The 21,206-nt window shown below is 39.4% G+C and overlaps 1 protein-coding gene across 11 annotated transcripts in view; it reads right to left on the reverse strand.

The window, feature by feature from the left end:
* Positions 1-21,206, reverse strand: part of ARVCF (ARVCF, delta catenin family member) — a 287,342-nt gene that overhangs the window by 62,325 nt on the left and 203,811 nt on the right. For all 11 annotated transcript variants that reach the window (XM_026859522.1, XM_026859519.1, XM_026859513.1 and 8 more), the window contains 2 exons: positions 16,892-17,391; positions 8,006-8,189 (listed from right to left, as the gene is read on the reverse strand). In XM_026859522.1, coding sequence (XP_026715323.1) covers positions 8,006-8,189; positions 16,892-17,391 — 684 coding nt within the window. The remainder of the gene's footprint in view (positions 1-8,005; positions 8,190-16,891; positions 17,392-21,206) is intronic.

Genomic DNA, 21,206 nt, shown 5'->3' on the forward strand with positions numbered 1-21,206 from the left:
TCCCACTGGAGATTTCTGCTTCACTTAAGCATCCACTTACCAGCTAGACCCAGGAAAGCAGGAGCAGAGCAGCCCCGGCTGCCTTGCATATAAAACCCTTCCAGCTGTCCCTATAAAGGGACTGGTTTTGTCTAGTTGTTCAAATGTTCCAAAGAGGCCATACCAAAAGCCACCCCTGAAAAAGGACTTCACAAACTTAGTCTGTGCTCCGGCAATACTGGCATAGAGCAAGAGATCTACACAGCACGCTGTCAGGTCTGATATTCATGTTAGCACTGTCTGTAAGAGCTCCCTGCAATAAGAACTACAGTTTAACAACGTACAGATGTTAAATCCATCCTTTGTTATTTGTGTCTTTCTGTATTCAAAACATCATATAATGTCTTTTCAGTAAAATGCTGACTGCTTACCTCCCGCATGACCTACTTGGAGGGTCTTAGCTTGCTCTCCTGTAATGCAAAATGATGCAGAAACACTAAACAAGAATTCCATGATGCCCAGCAGCTACTTAGCTTCCAAAATTATTCCTGTCTGTGCTTGGAGGAAAGGCTAAGGGTCTCTGTTTGCTTTATCACACATTCTTGTTGTAACGTGAAAAGGATCTCAAAAATACAAAAATGAGGTGATATTTATCTAATAAAGGATCACGGCTCACATGCTTCCCAAAGCAAACTATGTCCATTACAGTGACAGCAGCGAGCTTTGTTTCAGTCTTGCTCTTATTCCCACCACAGTGACAGACGTTTCTGTAGATTCCCTTCACTGACAGCCAAGGGAGAAGGGACCTAGATTCATTTCTAAGTAATGACAGAAGGCAGTAAGCAAGTGCACAACTTTAAATTTGTACTTCAGATTTGATTGTAAAGCATTAAGGTTGCATGTAACTAGGTTATGTCTCTGCTGCTAAAATCTATGCATAATTTATATATATTACAAGCTAAACATCAGGAACTGTCAGGAGGAACCCTAACAGCTCCTTACTAGCACGAATTAAACGCTCTGCTCATCATATAAGCCCCAGGACAGCCATATGCTGTGATCCTGCACAGTATCAGTGAGCTAATTAAGAAACTGCCTTCACTCATTCCTCTCTATTGTGTGGGTTTTTAATTTGAGTTGGGTTTTTTCCAGTCTGGGTTGGGTAGATAAGCTTCTCCCTTTTCTGTGCTGCTTGCTGCCTCCAAAATAAAGATTCACAGACAAACTTCTGTTTAGTTTTTATCTCTTTCTAAAACTATTCCTTCACTTAAAGTCCAGTTCAAAAGTACCTGCTGCACAATTAAACAATGACAGTGTCATTAGCTCCAGGTTCTGGAGCAGCAATCTCACAAAAGCTGTACCCAGTATAAAGAAATATGAGTGCACCAGCCTGCAAGCATGGTGGGTGGGTAGACAGAGACATGGCAGCATCTGCCCTCATCTGCTCCGGGTGGGACAGGGAAGTGCTAAGCTTTGTAAGAAGCCCTGTCCAGGCCTCCTTGGTTAAACAACTGTCCTACAAAAGCATACAAAAGGACTACTTGAACTGATAGAGGAGCACACTGATTAAGAGGAAAAGTCAACCAAATGACTTTGACAAAGAGTCCTCTTTGGAGGAGGGGGAGAAATGTAGCTGCTGCAAGGAGGACTCTCTATTACTGCTAGACTTGTAAAGCTCAACTCCTAATTTGCTGCTGATAAGAAAGAGAAAATAAAAGCTGGCACCTGAAAACTCAGATTTATGTATCTTCTCCGTCCTACCATGCTTCAGTAAGCAAAGTTCCCCTGACACCAAGGGCAGCTCGGCTGGCAGCACTGTAGCAGCATCACCTGAGCTACACCTCCTGTGCCCTGCTCTTCACTAGACAGTGCCTCCAGGTCAAAGATTAGCACTTCAGTGCCTTCTTTCTTCATACAGTTGGAGATGAAGGCTGCCTCAAGTATATAAGAGTGTAGGTAGGACAAATATTATTTGACTGTCACCACATACTATTATCATGCCTGCAGGATTTAAAGATGGATAGAGCTTAAAGGTAATTCACTTTGAAAGCTCTAATTCCCAAGCACTTTTCTTCAGAGAAAAGCCATACATTAATCATTAATAAGAAAGGAGGGCATAAGCACCTGGCTTTGACAGCCTCTCCTCCTCTCTTTCTTCAAATTCAGCATGCAGAGATGAGAAGAAAAAAAAATGGACACACCAGTATCACCAAGACACTCACACAGTCATTGCCAGGGTGCAAAAGAGAGACAACTTTTCTGACAGAACAAGACCACAGATGCTGTTTGATAAACCTCCTTTACCTCCATGTGCCTCACAGACACACACACTCCTGCTACAAGCAGTGCATGCTGTAGGCATTTGCAGGCATACATATATTCAAAAGTCTATGAAGACATTAGGACTCAAGAAATGAGTCCAATACCATGAGGCAGTGTTATGTATGACTGAAGCACTGTTAAATTCCATCTGCAGGACAAGATGTCCATGCATGTACCTTAATGCTCTCTGTCCTTCAGAAAAAGGCTTAAAAAATTCTCATACAAAAACTCTATTTGGCACATCCTAAGTATTAATGATTTACCATCAAGCTCCTGCAGTCCTCTTTCCTCTGAAGAACAAAGAAGTAACAGGAACCTGCAGATACTTCCACATAATTTCTCATCCTGCTGGAGTAGGTTTTGGGCCCTAAATCTACTGAATCCTTATCTCATGTCTTCCAACACTGTATCTCACACTTACTAAAATACTCAGGTTTTGATTCCATGGGACCAAACTCTAATTTATACCTACAGGAGGTGCTTATTCCCAGTTGTCTCTAGGATCAGCCACTTCAAAATCCTTGAACTGGTATTTACAACTTCAGAGGAAGGTAAGGACAGGGGTGCCAATCCCATGTTAAAGACAGGAAAGTGAAGAGCAGTGACTGAAGTTCAGATCCACTCAAGCACTTAAGGTGCAAATCTCATCAAAACCAGAAGGCGATAAGGCTATTAAAAATTAGACCATAAAAAAAAAAAAAGCCATTAATCTTGCCTGTAATTATGTCAGAATAGTAGCGGAACAGCAATTAGGTCCGTACTTCTCAAGTCTCATGTTACAGCTTTAGCCACCAGGTTGTCCCTTCTCTTCTCAGGAGCTGATGTTGGACAAGCTGTTAATGTGCAATTTTGATCTGAAGAATGCATGTTTTTAGTGGAAGTCAAGTGAGTGCAGTTTGTTTGTGTTCGTACACCCACGGCCAGGTCTTTGAACCCTGAGGCTATTTGTGAATACGGATTTCTGTGTACTTGGAGAATTGACAAGAAATGCTGCAACTACAGATGGTACCCTGGAAAAAGGAGCACTTTGCATCTGTTTGCTATGCAAATTAATTCATTTAACATTTGTTGACAGCAGGTCAGTTTAGCACAGGAATCGGGCTAGAAAGTTGGCAATTTAGGAACCAAGTTCTACTCTGTTCTCTTAGAAGTGAAAAAAATCCAAGGGAGAATTAAAAGTAATTAGGCCAAAACCAGCAATTAAGCCCAGAATGCATTTAATTTTTAAACCATTAAAACTCTTGCTACTTCCAGAGAACCAGGAATCGTAGTGGGTACCTATGCAGAAACCAAAAAAAGACAGGTGACTGCAGCAGCACTCTGACCTACAGATGTGACACTTCCCCTCTAGAGCAGAGAAGCACCTTAGGAGAAACCGGGACACACAGCAAAGGTCTCTGGCACTGCCCGGGTGCCTGTGAGCTGGCCTTAGCTCCTTCAGTCCTGCAAGCAGTTCTACTTGTACTCTTCTCCTACAGCACCTTAATGTCTGGGGCAAAGTTATAGGAAGGATCACGAAAGAGCCTTATTAAAATGCACCAAATCATTACGTTAAACTGGAGAAAAGCACAATTTAAAAATGAATGCTTGTGGACTGCAAATCCCGTTAGTGATTTAGAGGTTTAAAGAAAAAAAGACAGTAACTAGAAGAGACATTCCCCATATACCTAAAAGAATAAAATACAATGCAAAGACATGAAACTTGTACTCCAGATGAAATAAAGGAACGTCTGTGCATATTTAATGATTCTCCTAGAAAATGTCTTCTTTACTTCTTCCCCAGTCCTACTTCTCCATAATCAAAACCTGACTTAATTTCAATATATCAATCTGTGCTTTTTTTACTGTTTCTTTTCAGATTTCCACCATACCTATATTTCTCTAAACAGGTTCAACAGAATATGATACCATCTTTATTAAAATTACACCCCAGGTAGGATCGTGACCATTTCAAGTAGTAAAATTATTACAGATATTGCAGATCCATTTATCATATTGGGTCTGCCCCTAGATCAAAACACAATGTAAGAGAAAACACCTTTTTCCTGATCTCAGGAGAAAAATGGAGACAAAATTATCATCACCTGCACTAGTTTCTGAAAGCTTCAGTGCTTCTTAAAATGAACAGTGGTCTCCAAAGTCAATATACACCTTAATCAGTTGCCTTTTATTCCTCTCATTCTTACTGGCTATCTATACATTGTCAGTTAGCTATGGTAGTTTGGTATGGGCATCACCAATATCACAGGTAATCCCAGAGTTACTTGATCTATGGCGAAAGACAGCCTTGGAATGGCTTTCTTGATGATAACAAATTTTGCAGTTTCTCTGATTTCCACCTTGTAGATGACCAGGTCCAACATCACTCAGTATCACGCACAGGACTTTCTTAAGCAGCAGCTCAGACAGATTCATTCATGAGCGCAAGTCCCTTGGCCATACAGACTAAAATCAACATCAAGCATCACAGATGGATTTTTGTTACTTCAGAAAGTGGGTAGAAATCAGGGCTATAACAAAGTCAGTAAGCTTACCCTAGCTTGGGGTAAGGGACAAAATAGTGCATGGATCATGCCTCTTATGTTGCAAAATTATTTCCAAGTAAAGCACCTCTGGTGCAGGTGCATATGTCCGCTAAGATATTGGCCCCAATTTACCAACCCCTCTGCTACAGCATCCTTCCATTCCACACACACCTGCAGCACTACACTCTCTGTGCTGCTAATACCAGATGTTAACCCACCCTTAGGCACATGCAGGACTACGCAGGATACAATTCACCCTGCCCTACTCAGACCTAGACATACACCAGCACCTGAACTCCCAAAGCAATGAGGGAGGGAGACTTACAAATTACATGGGGGAAAACAGGTATTCTTCACAAGACAGGACTGGAAAGGAAAGTGGCATGGATCAGGATTTGAAGAGGTAAAGGCAAGTGTTGGGTGGTGTTTTGTTTCTTTTTAAAATTACTTAGTTTCAATTATTTTGAAATAAGTGTTTCCAAGGCTCCATATTATCAAAGGAGAAACCTAGAATAAGAACAAAGTAAAGATGAGAAAGCTGTGTAAAAAAAAAAAAAAAGGACAAATAATTAACTGGCAGTTCACACTGCGAATTGCCGAGTTTGAAATAAACTTGCCAACATCTGCTGATAAACTTCATTAACTTAAAAAATGATACCAAAATGAATGCCATCCTGCATGCATAACGCCTGTCTTCTGCTTAGACATCTAAACTGCAAGGACATCTGAAACCTCAGAAGTTCAAAGATTCTGTCAGATTTTTTGGAAGACAACACAGCACACACCTGAGGCTCACTTCCAATGGGGACTAAGGAGGTTGGCACACAATCAAGAGGACTAACCTCCCAATTAAATATCAAATCGGTAAACAGTTTGTAGTCTGCAATAAGCTCCATTCATGGAAAATTTAATTTCTAGGACCAGCTACTGTGTCAATAAGAAAAGACTAGGCAAAGGGGTTTTTAAACACTGACGTCTGTCAGACAGATGGCTGCTACTATTTATTCTCTGCTGGTGTTAACTATCTTATCTTGCTGATGCTTTTAAGGATGAGCTGCAGAGGATTTCAACATACAATGCAAAATTATTTTCAACAGTAGTAATGATAATTACTTTTGATATGCCCATTTTTATCCCTAGATCTCGAAGTGCTCTACAAAAGGTATGTGCTATCACCAACACTGTAACAAGAAGTACGACCAGCTGAAAGACAGCTCATATTTCACCTACTCCTGCCTCTCTGTCTCTTGTTCTGGACTCACTTTATCTCACTGCAGGAGACAGCAAGACAGTTCTCCCCCCAGCCTGTGCAAGATGTTGCTCTCTCCGTGGCACAACAGAGACATGGACAAACTACCTTTTCAGACTGCCTTTCCCTGCTAACCTGCCATCGTGTCTCTGTTTACTTTAAGCAACTATTTTCAAGCATGAAATTATCCTGTCCCCCATCTGGCTGAAGCTTCAGATTTCCACAAGGAAGCACATGGTCCCACATGACTATGACAGCAGAGACTATAGATGAAAGAACTGAAATACATTTCCCTGTTTCAACAACAGAAGCAGTCACCATTCACTGGGTGTTGAGGTGCATCAGAACCACTTTTAATTACCAAAGTTCAAATTTTCTAACTAACATATCTCAGTACTACTATGCTACACACCCCTCTTCATTAGCCTTAAGAATACAGTGTCCAAATTGGCACAAGGATTTGCATGTCCTCTAAAATCAGTACTTTTAAAATAAAAAAATTAAATATGCAAACAAACATAAAATATCCCGAAGTTATGCTGGAATGTAGAAGTTCAAGTGGATCCACATACTAATAAAAATTTATGATGCGGATTAGGTTAGTCTACTAATGATCAATTTATTGCCTACACTTACTGGAGAATCTCATATTCATTCAGATAATCCTTTTATCCCCATCATGACTAATTTTCTCTTGCAGAACACCATTAGAAAATGAGACACTAGTAAGTAAAAACCTATGATGTCTGGAACCTACTTAAAGGACCTTAGCTTCCAGAGGGACTGCAAATAATTTCAGTAATGGGCCCTTTCAGAACACTTTTCATTACTTTCTTCATTTGTGAAGTTACTCAGGGGAATAGTTATTGCAATTTAGAGACCACAAGTCTAAGAAACAGAAATGAACCGACTTCTGAAGATGCACTAATCAGTATAAATCTGACAAGAAGTATACTTCAGAGCAACAGAAGGTATGATGTCAAATATTTATTAGTTTTGTTCAAACTAATTGACTTCATAAAGCTGAAGAACCTAACAGGGCATCTCCACTATTTTATCTCAAGAAAAGCAAAATGAAAGATAGTGTGTTTAGGGAACATTGGTTCTTCACACTGCATAAGGATTCCTCCTGACGCCAGCTTCTAGCATCTACTGTCCTGCTCTCAAGGTGCTCTCAGAAATGCAAATACGATTTCTAACCAGAACAGGCTCCTTTGCAAGGAACGTTAGAAATAGGTTCCTAAATGGTCAGTAGTTCAGGTTCTTAACTAATTTCCCATAGATCCTTAGTCACTTTGGCTTAAAATAGGAGTGTATCCACAAAAGTGTTCATGGCTAAAACTGGATCCATGTTTCAGGCTCAGTGTAATTCCATGAAACTAGTTCTTCAGCATCTGAAAGAAACCCCCTTTTGATAGAAGGCCTAAAACCAAGGAAGGAGTTGTTTCAAAACACACTTTCAAAATAAATAAAACCAGCACCATCAAGGGAAGCAGAGAAGGTACTCAAAATCTGTAGAAACAGCCCACTGATCACAGTACAACAGACAAATGAAAGTGGGATTCTCAGTATTTGCGGAACAGTTTGCATTGCAAAATGCATTTTTTGTACTCAGCTTGGCAGTTAACCTTACCTGGGTCACTCTCCATTGTATTATGCACTGCCCTATATAGATCTACTCCCCCTAACCTGGATTAATTGCCTGCTCCTCACACTGACCCCACAGGACAGACCTACATTGACAAGTCCTACAACAAAAGAGCCAGTGGCAGGCAAATATCTCCAAGCATTGCTATTGTGGTCACTGAAATGGGGGTATAGCTGCAAAAATGAAAGATATATGATACCTTATTACAAATCAAATTAACTGTAACAAAATCTTAAAGACAAGACATGGTGAACAGATTAATACTCCACAGTTCTGCCTCACCGTAAGCAACCAGAAGTGTTCTTGAAGACAGTTGTCCACTCAGCATCGCGAGGCTTAGAGTCCTCATTTGGCTCACTCTCCCAACCTGAATGGGGTATAATCACCTCATTGGTAAGTGTCTGCAGACCATGGTTGATGATGACCATCTTCAGGGGCTCGTAGGAGGATAAGTTCCACAGGGTGCCTGCAGGAGAAACACTGATTATCAAATAACAGGAGAATAGTAACTACGTAAAAATCTCTATATTAAATACAATCACTGGATTCAGAGAATCACTAGAAAGTTAATCATAAAAAATAATAAGGAAAAAGCACTTGATGAGACACCAGACTCGCACACAGCTTAGCAAAAATTCCATGGTCACTGGAACAGAAACACTTCCAAAAGCATGGAAGCACTTTTATCAAGATATGGATATTGTTGAAGTCATTAAGTCCTACCAGATAGTACATAAATGTGATGTGCTATTGGAGATTGGAAGGATTTTGCTCCTATATACAAATTCGGTTAAACTTTTAAGTCTATCTATGCCTCAAAAAGTAAAAATTCATCCAGTGCAGCAGACAAGTCTATTGAGTAAGTCTTAAAAACAGGGATGAATTTATGGAAGATCATTGATCTTCTGCTTATCCTCTACACAAGACAATATTTCATTCAAGACTCCTCTCTATTATTTACTTTCACATTTTCCTGTCTTAAGGAATATCTGTGTTCAAATCACCCGGTGCCACAAGCGTACGCTTCCTAAAAGAAGCTGAGGACCAGAACTCCTGTGTCTTTCCATTTTAACCTCAATTATGAGTCAAAAGTCAAACATCAAAACAACATAACAGAGGATCAGACTTACAATTGTAAAAATATGCAGTCTTAGATAAGCGATACAACTTCCCAGCAGACCTGTATCAGTGTCCTGACAGCTCATTAGGTTAGGACTAGAACAGGACATCCACTCCAGAGAATTTTTGCATAGGTCCAGCCTGAGAACTATCAGTAACAACATTTGCAGGGAGCCAGCTGCACACTTTTGATCTCCAAGGGGAAGAGTGAAGACTAGCAAAATTTCAGAGAGACCAAATGGAAAAGTTAGATTTCCCAGAACACACAGGAAATCTTTTATAAGTGGACACTATATTAACCTGAGGCTGTGTTTCCACAACTGTGAATTTGTGCACGTTACAGTGCAAAACATAGCTACTCACCTCTTCGTATACAAGTCTAAAGCAAAACACAAGAGAACAAAGGTGCAACTTTTTGTTTCTGTCCCTTTATATCACTCCAAGTTGTAAAATCAACAGTTTTTAAGCTTTAAAAATTACTGTATCTATTACGTTTGTCACATAGTTTAACACAATATGGGCTTGCTGGACCCTGTCAGTCAATGCAAAGCGTGTAGTAGCGAGGGAGCCTGCTGCTGTGCGATGAGCCAGCGTCCCGGAGACCTGCCAGAGCCACCGCACTCACCTCCAAACCAGCGGCGGCAGCTATCTGTGGGAACTCTTTCATGCTCAGGCTTTCACTGCTACAACTCAGAAGCATCAAATGCCACACATCCTATTTTAATATCAGAGTATTATCCATATAGGGTCATGACAGGCACCAAGTCAGGACAGGAATTTTATCTCCGTTTGAGCAGAGTCACTGTGAGTGACTGGCACTTACACGATAACCTCAAGGCTAATGAGTAGCAGAGACTCAGAAGTCAAATACTATGGTGTCTTCTATTCAAAGTGATCTTTACAAAATCCAGGCATCTGTTCAGACTTAAGAGACCATATTAATTAATAAAGAAACTCCAAGACAGACAACAGAATGAACACCATAATGTTTCTTTCTGTCTTTTTCTGAAATCATACACAAATACTGCTTTTTTTGGCCTATTGCCCTTACCATTCCTAGACAAAACACTTATGCAGTTTTTATAACCTGCTTTTTTCAGCTTTCAAACAAGACTGTATAGGTGAAATATGAATTAATTTTCTCTTCATACCCATTACAATAAATCACTCTTTGTCACTGCAGAACACCAAACAATGGACAATAAGAAAATTATCAAAACCAAGCAAAAAATGCTAATTGGCCCCATTTTGTTGTGGAAGAAAGCCTTTACTTCTCATAACAAATTATCTCAAAAATACACATCATACAAGAAACAAACACATCAGTATTTGTAAGAAAACTATAAAAGCTGACATATAAGCTACCCAAGAATTTTAAATACTTCACTAGACAGGACAGTCTCTCTTTAGCTATTGTACACTAATTTCTTAAACATATCACTCACTGATATAAAAAGAATTATTACAGTTAAGTCCTTAAACACATCGCTGGTCCAGTACTTCAAAATTCAAATGCAAAACCCAGACATCCAGCACTGAACATAGATGGACATATCCCAGGAGGTTATACAGGATAATCAACTCTGGAGCAAACCTAGATTCAAACCGAGAACAGTGAGTGCAGAACACCCTGGTTCTGGAGGGTTCTGCCAGAGTTCCCTCACAGGATCATAAATGGACCATTTGGTATTTGCAGTGTCAAAAAACTATTAGGAAAAGATGGCATCAACTAAGTAATCTAGTACAGTATATGTAAAGGATACTGCATTTCTGTTCTTTTGAAACTGCAAAATATTGCAACTGAAAACAATGTAGAGATTTAAAATCATCTGTATGTGGAAAAACTAAGTTTTAAAATCTGACAGCCCTTCAATTTTAAGAGCTCTTTCCTAAAATGCACATACTACTTTTGCATCTGAAAAGAGATTCTGCCTTTTCCCCTTTCCTGGAGGAGTGACATAATGTGTTATCTGTATAGGGAAACTACAGTGGCAAATTTCACTGCTTAAGAAGAATCAGGCAGACATACAATTAAAAAGTCAAAAATACCTATACAATCTTCAAGAGCTCTAAAATTACAGGATTGTATAAAAGTTTTCCAGTGTTCAAATCTTCTAAGACTTCAAAACTTGTGTCTAGATTGCAATACCTTCAACCTCAATGTATAAAATCACCACCTCCAAACTCCCTCTTCTCCTATATTTTCATTCACCAGTAGTTACTTCAAGAGGCTAAATGCAATGGGGATTCCATAATATTCTAACTGGATTGCAACACTGAAAACACCAGTAACCTGCCAATCTACCACATACAAGTCAGCTTCACTGATGCTAGTAATGCCATCCAGACCAGGAACACTACCTGCCCCTACAAAAGGATCTCTTGTACCTAAGTCATCCAGAATTTTTACTAAGAGGCTGACTGCAATTTATGGAATAAACCATTCGGGGCCAACACATTTTGACTGTTGATCTCACTGAGTAGCTACCAGACAATGGGGACTGATGCCTTTCCTCCATCCTCTATGAAGAAAAAAACCCCCATCAGTTTACAAGCTTTTCAATTTCTCATCTGTCTCCCATCTCTCAAATGTTTCACAGAAAACACTAACAAAGTGTGAAGAAGAAAAGACAGTCACTATAAAAAAAGCACAAACTCTTCAAATTATTCAAAAATGTCAAACCACTTAAATTTATAATACTCTACTTGACAGTTGCATGAGGAAAACCAAAAGAATTTCCCTGTTGAACAGCATTCACCAAAGAAGAACGTACAGCACTTAACAGAAAGGTAGCCTGAGATAAACACAGATGAGAGAGACTTGTGGTTCCAAACACAGAGAAAAATCAGATGCAAGGTTGACTTCATTGGGAAAATATTCCACAAGAAGGATACAAGAAATAAACAGTGACAATACATTTTTCTTATTCAAAGTTACGAAACAAAGAGATCTAAATTCCAGCATCCTCTCAGCTCTAGATAAAACAAATTCCATGGAAAAGACATGGATAGTGTCAGCCAGAGAAACTTACCAAAAAAGTGAACAAATTCAGATCAGACTGCAGGTTTTAGCAGTGTAAGAGAAAATCTGAGTAAAAAAAACAAACTCAAATCGCTGTAAATTCGACATCCATGTAAGAATCACTCCCTGTCTCTATTAGCATAACACACTAATGATCTAACAAGCTGGAAACACTGTTTTTAAAACTGTTCAACCAATTCAAATGAATAGCACTCAAATCAAGTCACTAACACAGAAGCATAAGGGAAATGAAGGTACCTAAATTTTCCATGCACTTTAACTACTAGTATTCACCTTTTTAACCCCAGATTGCATGAATACTAAGACTAGAGAAGACAAGTGATTGCTTTTCAGAAGATGATCACAATCATGATCAATCTTTATTTTATTCATAATTACTATTTGTAATATATATTTCTAACTACAACCATTACCTGTACTCTTCCAGCATGTTAAGCAGAGACAATAGCTACAAGTTTTTATTGCAAAAGTACTGATTATTGTAAAAATGTATTAAAATTTACTATAAACTGTAAACATAGCTACATGATTTACGTAATATTAAAAGTCATTAGGGACACAGTCATAATTTCCTACATCTCTGACTCCTTAGAGCTGTGCTAAGATTTATAAAGAAACTGTGGCAGAATACATACGTGCTAATATCTTCTAAAAGCCAAGGGAAATCTTTTCCTACTGTGCTTGCTTACTTGAAAAAATCCAATGGCACCAAGAAATTAGAAGCAACTGTTTAGTTCTTTATCTATGCTCCGTAACAAATCATTTACCATTCGGAAAAAAAAAGAAAAGTGTGCTCTGCATTATGTTCACTGAAAGACTTCTTGTTGCATGTTGGTCCTGTATGCATTTGTCAGGCAGACTTATTTCTATCATGCTAAGTCCTGAAGACTGAAGCTGTGCGTCTTCAAGGTAAGTAGTGGTCAAATTGAGAACCTCAACATGAACTACTGTGTCATAGAATACACTATGAAAAGGGATCTCCTTCTGACAAACCTTTTAAAAAAAGTAATGAGTAAGCTCATCTATAATCAGAAAGTTCAAGACAGCAAGGTACTTCAAAGAGAAGTTAGTGTTTGATCAGCTGACAAGATTTTACCAGACATAAATGCCCAGGTGTGAATTCTGCGCAAGCTGATCAATCTGCAAGCTTCTATTATAGTATTAGATCAAAATATTTCCTCTGCAAGAGCAATTTGAAGGTCAATCATTTTTCAATTAAAACCAGTTTGGCAACATACAACATCAGGAAAATCACGTTCAGCACCACTTAAAATCAGTGCAATGTCGTTAAACAACAAAATTACTTTCAATGTTCTCACAAAGAACAAAATTATTCATTAAAGCTACCAACTTCTGATTGCTTTTCAAAGAATGTAATAGAATTTTGGTCTTGCATATCTGATGGGAACATTTCCTCCACAAAAAAACCCTATCACTCAAGATAAAACTTCTGCAGCTTTCCCAATCAGAACAGATTTAATTCCTTATCAGCTTAATCCTCATTTCTCTCCATTTCTCAAGAAAATGATCCATTGAAAGTTCAGCAGTACAGTTCCAAGACTAGGAAGAGATGCAAGGAAGAATTTTGTGGAGTATTTCTCATCACAGCTCTACTTGTGATTTACTTAAGGACACTAACAGTTAAATCAAGTTTTTCTCAGTGCAGTAGATGGGAGACATTTTGTAACTCTTAAAAAGAGAGAAGTGAGATCTGTGGTATTTTATGGATGTATCTTCAGTTTTGAAGGTATTTTTACACACCTCACATCTGTTTTATCTTGAGGGGCATCAAGTTTTAGTGCCACACACAGATGTATCAAGAACATCTGGTAAAACAGAGATGGCATTAACCGAGAGGTTTTCAAATTCTGCTAAAACCAGTGCTTTCTGAAAGAAAAAAAGCTACAAACTTGCTTCATCTAGCAGTAGAGTTGTATCAGCATACTCGGCCTGCTTCCAGAACTGCATGTCAATACGCTTAACTTGCATTCTCCAAAAGATGTATTTTGGAAGTAGTCAAGTGAACACACTCTGACACACCAGGCCTCACTCATTCAGCACTGAGCATCATGCATATGATTCCTCCCTTATGCTGTCTTGCCACTGCATCTACCCCTTATGCATTTTTAATGTATTGGTGTGGCTTTCTTCCCACTCCATTAACCCACTGACCAGACCCAGCTGGCTGGCCTGATTCATACTGTCCTTCACAGCCATGGCTGCTGCATCAGATCTCCAAGTAAATGAGAGGCCATGGAGCTGTACTAAAGCCAAGGACTGTCTCAATTTAGATGAGAATGACACTCCTTAGCCAGATAGCACCCTCTCCAGCTGCAAATAACGAGTCTTACTGTATGCTCCCATGTACCTCCTGTCCTGCAGGCAGGCAGTGTCCCACACCCTGAGAAACAAAACTTCAAGACTGGAAGTGCTCTTGAATTCAGACATCTGAACTATTTAAGTTTCTTTAAATTACTTAAATCTCTTTGGAAAGCAAGATTATTTTATAATTTGTTCACATCTGGGATGATCAGCTCATTATTACTCATCAGCTTTCAAACAACAGCTGGTATTGAGTTAAAGAAATACTAAACTGCAGAGAAGTCAATGTGTCTTAACCAAACTTGAATTTGCAGCCTGTTAAAAGAAATAAACAAGCAAACCCTGTATGCTATTGTCTCTTCTTCCCATCCCCCCCTTTTTCTTTTTTTCATTGTTGCAGAATTCCCCAGAGATTTCACTCCAGACAGAACAAAAAACTTTCATAGCAAAGGTAGACTTTGGTTTATCACTAGGGAAAAGTACCAAGGGAGGAAGTCAAGATTTCTACCACGAGAACATCAGAACTGTGATCTGAATTTTTGAGGCTGCAAAACACAGTCCTTTTGTAGCAGCCCTGGCTGAATGCTCCCTTTGCACTTCAAGTTGGCTCTTGTTTCTCTCTGCTGACTTTTGGAGCTCATTTTTCGAATGGACAATTCCACATTATGAACCGAGGCTTTGAACACTGGCTGCAAGTACACCAGCATCAGGCACAGAGCATTGCTGGAATACTCTTCTCTTCTATACTGATGCTTGAATATCTCACACCGGATCTGATGATATCATTTTAGAAGTGGAAAGAAATTATTCATGGTTACGTGGAGATTAAATACACATCATCTGTTGCTGGACATCTGTTTAGGTTAATGCCCTCAGTATTCCTGGTGTTTCTGAGTAAGAAATAAAGAGCTTTAAATACAAAACCCAAAGTGGAATAAAGATACTACATTTAATTAGCAGAAGCTACTGTCAAATAAAATGTATTTTAACTGTAAAACTAATTAATCAACTGGAAATCAAAGCAATCGCCATTTAGAGCAAAAGGGAAAACATCCAGTTTGTTTTTGCCATCTCAAAAGTGACTGATTACCACTTAGCATTATAATGATATTCCTTCAGAGTAAATTATAGACTGGCTTCTCCTTTCCTGTATCTAAAGAAATAAATTTATTCCTTCTCAGCACTCCAGAAATGAGTTTTGAGTAAACTAGAACAGTAGATAAACAGATATTCTTTATTTAAAAAACTCCAATAAATTTAAGTCAGCCATCATACTAAATGAGTGCAACAAATGGAATATAAATACTACCTACAGAGTTCCCATGTTATGAGACAAAGCACAGACAGCAATCAAAGCACAACCAACACATGCTACTTAAAGGTTCTCTGACAAAACAGACAGCTCTATCAGCTCGCTGGAAAAGGACTGGAAAAATATCCCTGCTAGTGTCTACAATGTATATTTACACTTAGTTTGCTAAATATCTTATAACAGCTAGAGAAGAACAGTTGGACCACCCAAGGCCACTCTTCTCAGAGAATTACAATTACCAGTAAAATCCTGGAAGAGCTGCTATATTTTTTTTGGAGACAACTATGGAATTATGATGTTTACTTCTAATGGTTTAATCCATTTGCAATAGGGTCTGCCTTGAGAATCCAACACTGATGAGGTAGCTAAACCATTTCAGCCCTGTACACATTTTTGCAGTCACAAAGCTTCCTGAAAAATTCTGTCCTGGCACTGATATTCATTGCAACTGCCCTGTCTCCATCCAAACATACCCTGCTGCTTCTTAGAAGAGAAAGGGAAATCCATTTCACTCCTCATGAGTTACGGAAGACTGAAGAACAATATATTTCTCCTTAGTTTAAGAGCTAACATACTTTCCCACCCTCTTCCACTTAATGGCTGAACTTTGAAACTTGGCATATACTTTATTACTCTTTTTGGATGAAGTCCAAGACTAAGTTCAAATAAAAACCAGGTTGAATAATGGAATTATAAGTGATTGAAAACTCCCTGCAAAGTGTGCATGAACTCAGTAACTTCAAAATGTAATTTTCCCTTTTCTGATTATTGCATCAAGGAAGCCCCGTATCCAGAGCATCTCAACAGCAGACTCCACACTCCTTAAAATGTGAGTTTTCCAGCCCAGAAGTGCTGTAACTTTGTATACAGCGTGAGAGTCCCCAGCACTGGGGGCTGGAAGTGTTCCTGAGGAGACTGACTGTTCTATCAATATGAAGTAGTAGGGACATGGCAGCAGGATTGTTTTGCAAGAGATTAACAAGGAAAGTTTTAGATTAGCATATTGTACCTCATGATCGTAGCGCGCTGAGGGCAAGCACACTACAAATTACCTGTCAATGAAGTTGCTATAACTCATTTAAGCTTCGGTAACTCAACCGCATGCAGTTGCATGCTACATCCAAGAAGCACCATCCATCTCTCGGCAGCCACAGCAACCTGAGTGTGCTATATACACAGACGATCTCGATTTCCTCCCTGAAGGGCATGTTTGCCTTAGGCTTTCTCACACCACAAACATGGTGAACCTAAAGAAACAGCTGCAGCCACTGATCTAAATTCTCCTTCAGTGCTCTAATCACGAGACACTTGTTCCTGAAGCTGAAAGGACTCCTCTAAAGAATAATTCATTAAAGAAACTACAGACACTGACCTGTAATTAGCTCTCTGACTTCCATATCATTTGTTTTTCGCAACAGTCTGATCAATGCAGGGATCCCATCACAGTTCTTTATAGCCACCTTGTTTTCATTATCCTTCCCATAGGAGATGTTTCTGAGAGCCCCACAGGCTTTACGATGGACCTCCGGCTTTGGGTGATCAAGTAGACCCACCAAGATAGGTATCCCTTTAAGGTGCCTCACGTCCTTTTTGATTTTATCATTCTCGTAGCACAAGTGCTGCAAGTAGGCTGCGGCGTTAGACTTGACTGGATCAATAGGGTGGCTGAGCATGGCAATTACTTCAGGGAGGTCAGGGTCCCTCCACCTGGGGTCCTTACGAATGCTGTCAATAGAGGGGGAGCGCTTCCCCAGACGGTCAATACTAGCCATGCTTCCTCTCTCTGGCTGTGCCAGCGGTGCTGCGTAGCCACCGTGAAGGTAAGGTATCCTTTCTTCAACCATCTCTGTCTCGATGGGGTCATCGTAGCCCCTGTAAGAAGCAATAGTCCCAAGAAAAGAGAAAGGAAAAAAAAAAAAAAAAGCACATTTAAACACTCTGTACCTCTGAGGCAATATGGAGATTTCAGCTAACCTTTTAATATCACAACCATCATTAGGTGCAGCATATTCACACTTCCAAATAATTTATTTGTAGTAACTTGAAAATTAACCATAGCTGAGTACTCAGCAGCAATGGGACTATAGCACAGTATTTGGCTACCAATGAAGGGATGACAGGAACAGCAAGTCATCAAACAGATTGCTTTCATTTTGGTCACTGAGCAAAACAATTATGATAGAGGTAAATTACATTTAGTATGAAACATTGAGCTTCATTAAATGTGGCTACTTCTGCAACAAACCAAAACTCTAATTAAAGGCATTCAAGTCTGGGCCTCTTCAGCAAGTCTGAGAAGTTCCCCTACATTTCCATGTTGATGCCCACAGAAGTATACTGAACTCATCAATCTACATAACAATGTCAGAGAGGATGGAAAACCTAAGTCCTGAATCCAAGCATGTAATAAAAGTCTATCTGGTACAGAATCATTCAGAACACAGGTAAGAGTCTGATGGTCAAGAGACTTGGGTCCAACTTTTGACACCAGAGTAATTTGCTGGACATCCAAAACAAGTCCAGTACTCCGAGCTTTCCTCTCCAGTTCAGCAACTAACCTGGATGTAAAGCACTCTTAAGATCCTTTACAGCATTAGAAAGAATGGCATCCATCTCACTATGCCATAATTCACTGGGTGTAACTAAAGTAAGGTCAGTCACAACCCCCTAAACACACCTGTTTAGGTATTACTGTCCTAGTTCACACAAAGGGCAGTTACAATCAACACACTTGAGTAACAGTACATTCTCACACTACCAATGTCCACACTCTTTAAGAAAAAACAAGAAACCCAGTATTTGACAAGTATTTCTCTTTAAGAACCACCTGCAGCTACAGTATCTAATCTTCAGAACCCTCTAGCCCTACCCCACAATCACTTCCTGTAACTAGCTGCTAAAGACAGAACATTTCTGCAACAGATTTGTAAAAAAAGGCATTTACAACCCCAGAGTTTGTTCCTGAGATTCACTGATATACTTCATCCCTTACTCAAGGGATTTCATCCTCCAGAACACGCACAGTTTGTGCAGGGGAGCTTCAGTGCATGTGCAGCGCACCCATCTGTGAGATAATACTTCAGGCCTCAGGAGAAGGACCAAAGGAAATCTGAAGCTTGCACGCAGTGACCCACTGGTCACAGATTCTTCAATTTTTGTATGTGAATAAACCCACAGGGCAATAAGGTGACTTGCACCTAGAAGTTATGAACTCCAACAAATGCTTTCAACTTTGTGAAGTTAGCACAAAGACTAACCTGGCTGAGAAAAATGAAGAGCTGAGGAACCCATGGGGGAGCTGAATCAAAATTCCAATGAATCCCATTATTTTAAACCTCAAGCCCAGAAGATTTTTCTTCTTTATCCTCCCTTCCCACTCTTCTTAATAGGTGTTGACATAAACTGACTCCTATATAATTTTTTTAAAACAGCATCAGCTTTTGGCCTTACTGCTTCTTCCTGGACAGATTAACTACTATCTCTGTATTGTAGCTATTTCAGTCAAGCAAGTAGTTTTAATTGCTACAAATGATTCTTAAAAACTTTTAAGTACTGACTGATGTTACTGAACAATTTCTGATGTCATGCTGAAGGAAGTATAGACCATTAGAACTCAAAGAAAATTGAGCTTGTTGTTATCCTGAAAGGACTGCTAATTAAACTAGACTGGGGAGAAGAACAATCGGAGGTGGAGACTGAACTTGGTCTTGTACAATTAACGCTTTTAATGTTAAAAGCGTCTCTACTGACTTTGGGTTGCTCTAATTGCTGTTCTAAACCATAAACTGAATGAAAGGATAAAAATGGGCCCGTATCCAAACCTCAGAATGACTCTGAAGAAATCCCTTTATCGATGCAGTTATTTGCGTATGTATAATTCAGTACTTGCTCTACACAGTACTTTACAATGTCTGGACATCATTGTATTTTCTGTGAGAGAACAAAGCTGTTTCCATCATTCCAAGAAGAAAGTAACAACATTGAAAAGATTTACTTTTGTGCAGACATACAGGGCAGTAGTAGGAAAACTTCTTAACTACTCAAACAGAATGCTGTGTTTACATATGCAAATTTGGAACAACCAGCATTAAAACTACAGCAAAAACTGATTTCTCAAACTCATCCTCATGTTAAATTCTTATTGACTGCATAAAAGAAAAGGAGCAGAAGATTAATTTTAATAATTACCCTCTGCACAGCTGTTGCTTGCATGAGTTGGTAACTCGCAAAGCTCCTTGATTTCATTACATTTGCCCAAAATAAAACTTCAGTTAGGACTTTAAATTGCAACACTGTCATGACAAGAGAGGGCATCACATAACTCTTGTAACAATACTAACTTTTCAAAAATTGTCAATCACTAGGTATCAAATATGAATGTGAATACCTGAAGTAAAGAACTAGTCATTAAGAAAAAAATCCCAACACATTCCAACTTGCTACTTATTCTAACAAAGTTTTGTTTTAAAAAAGGATTTTTTTCTTCCATTGTTCTGATACAAAGCTACTGATGCACCAAAGACAGCCAAAAGGTTTTGATGATCCCTCTCTGAAGGAATCCCCAGGACACAGAGCTGGTGTAGAACAGGACATGGGAAGATGCTGAGTGTTCCATCCTGCAGGGAAGAGGTTGCATTCCTGAGCACTGCTGGGTACTGAGTGATGTGGATGGTTTAGGATGAATCACACAGGTGGTGGTAGGGAGGGCAGAATTACTCAGAACCCACCAGCTTCTGCTCCGTGGCGAAGTGGTGACCACAGCACTTACTGCTGGCCCCATCCTCACAGCAGAAGCAAAGCATATTCAGGGAAACAGACCCTGAACCGTAAGTGACTTTTAACAACTGCTGGTATTTTCATACAGTCCCATTCTTACATGAACCATTCACTTCCTACTTTGTTCCTGCCAATCTCAACCTGATTCTGCTGGACCATCTCCTTAGTGAAAAAATAGGATTGCACATCTATCATGACCATTTTAGTATACTAAGGCAGCTATTTTGAAACAAAACAGCATCTCTCAACTATCTGTAGAGAAAGGATGAACACAAGAAACACTATTGCTCAAATAAGCCCATGCAGGTCAGATCTAACATACCTCTGTAGGATAAAGCAGTGTAAAGAGTCACTGGTTAATGCATCAGTAACAAAACCCAAAGACTTTACCTGCCAGCAAAGGTAACACTTGGACACTTGACCCTTCAAGACCCTGAATAATTTTGTAGAAACTCAGATCCTGCTGTGAACTTAAGAGCTATACAAGAAAGCTCAGCAGAGGCAAGTATCACACCAATTCAGATTCACATTATTAAATACAGTGATCAAGTCTGGAGAGCAAAAAAAGAAAAAACAAAACCACCCACACTGTAATTAAAAAGGAAAAGAATCTTGAAATATTTTACAAGGGAAGGTCCAAATATCAGCTCTGCCATTATTTAACAGCATTGAAGGCTAGCAGTTTACCAAAACACATCATCTGCAAGTGAGCAAAATAACTGATGATGTGGCATAACACAGAAGTACCATGAGGCCTTTGCCTGCCCTGGCAGACAGAGATCCCCTCTCTGTGGGAGTGAGGATGGTCCTGCCCAGCTCAGGTCCCAGCTCCCCTCCTTTTACAGGGGGCTTGGGGGCCAGAGAAATGGTGCAGAGTAGGCAAAGAGTGAAGAAGGCAAAAGAAAATATCT

This window comes from Athene cunicularia, assembly GCF_003259725.1.
Source record: "Athene cunicularia isolate RWA chromosome 15 unlocalized genomic scaffold, athCun1 chr15_part1, whole genome shotgun sequence".
Classification (NCBI taxonomy): Eukaryota; Metazoa; Chordata; class Aves; order Strigiformes; family Strigidae; genus Athene; species Athene cunicularia.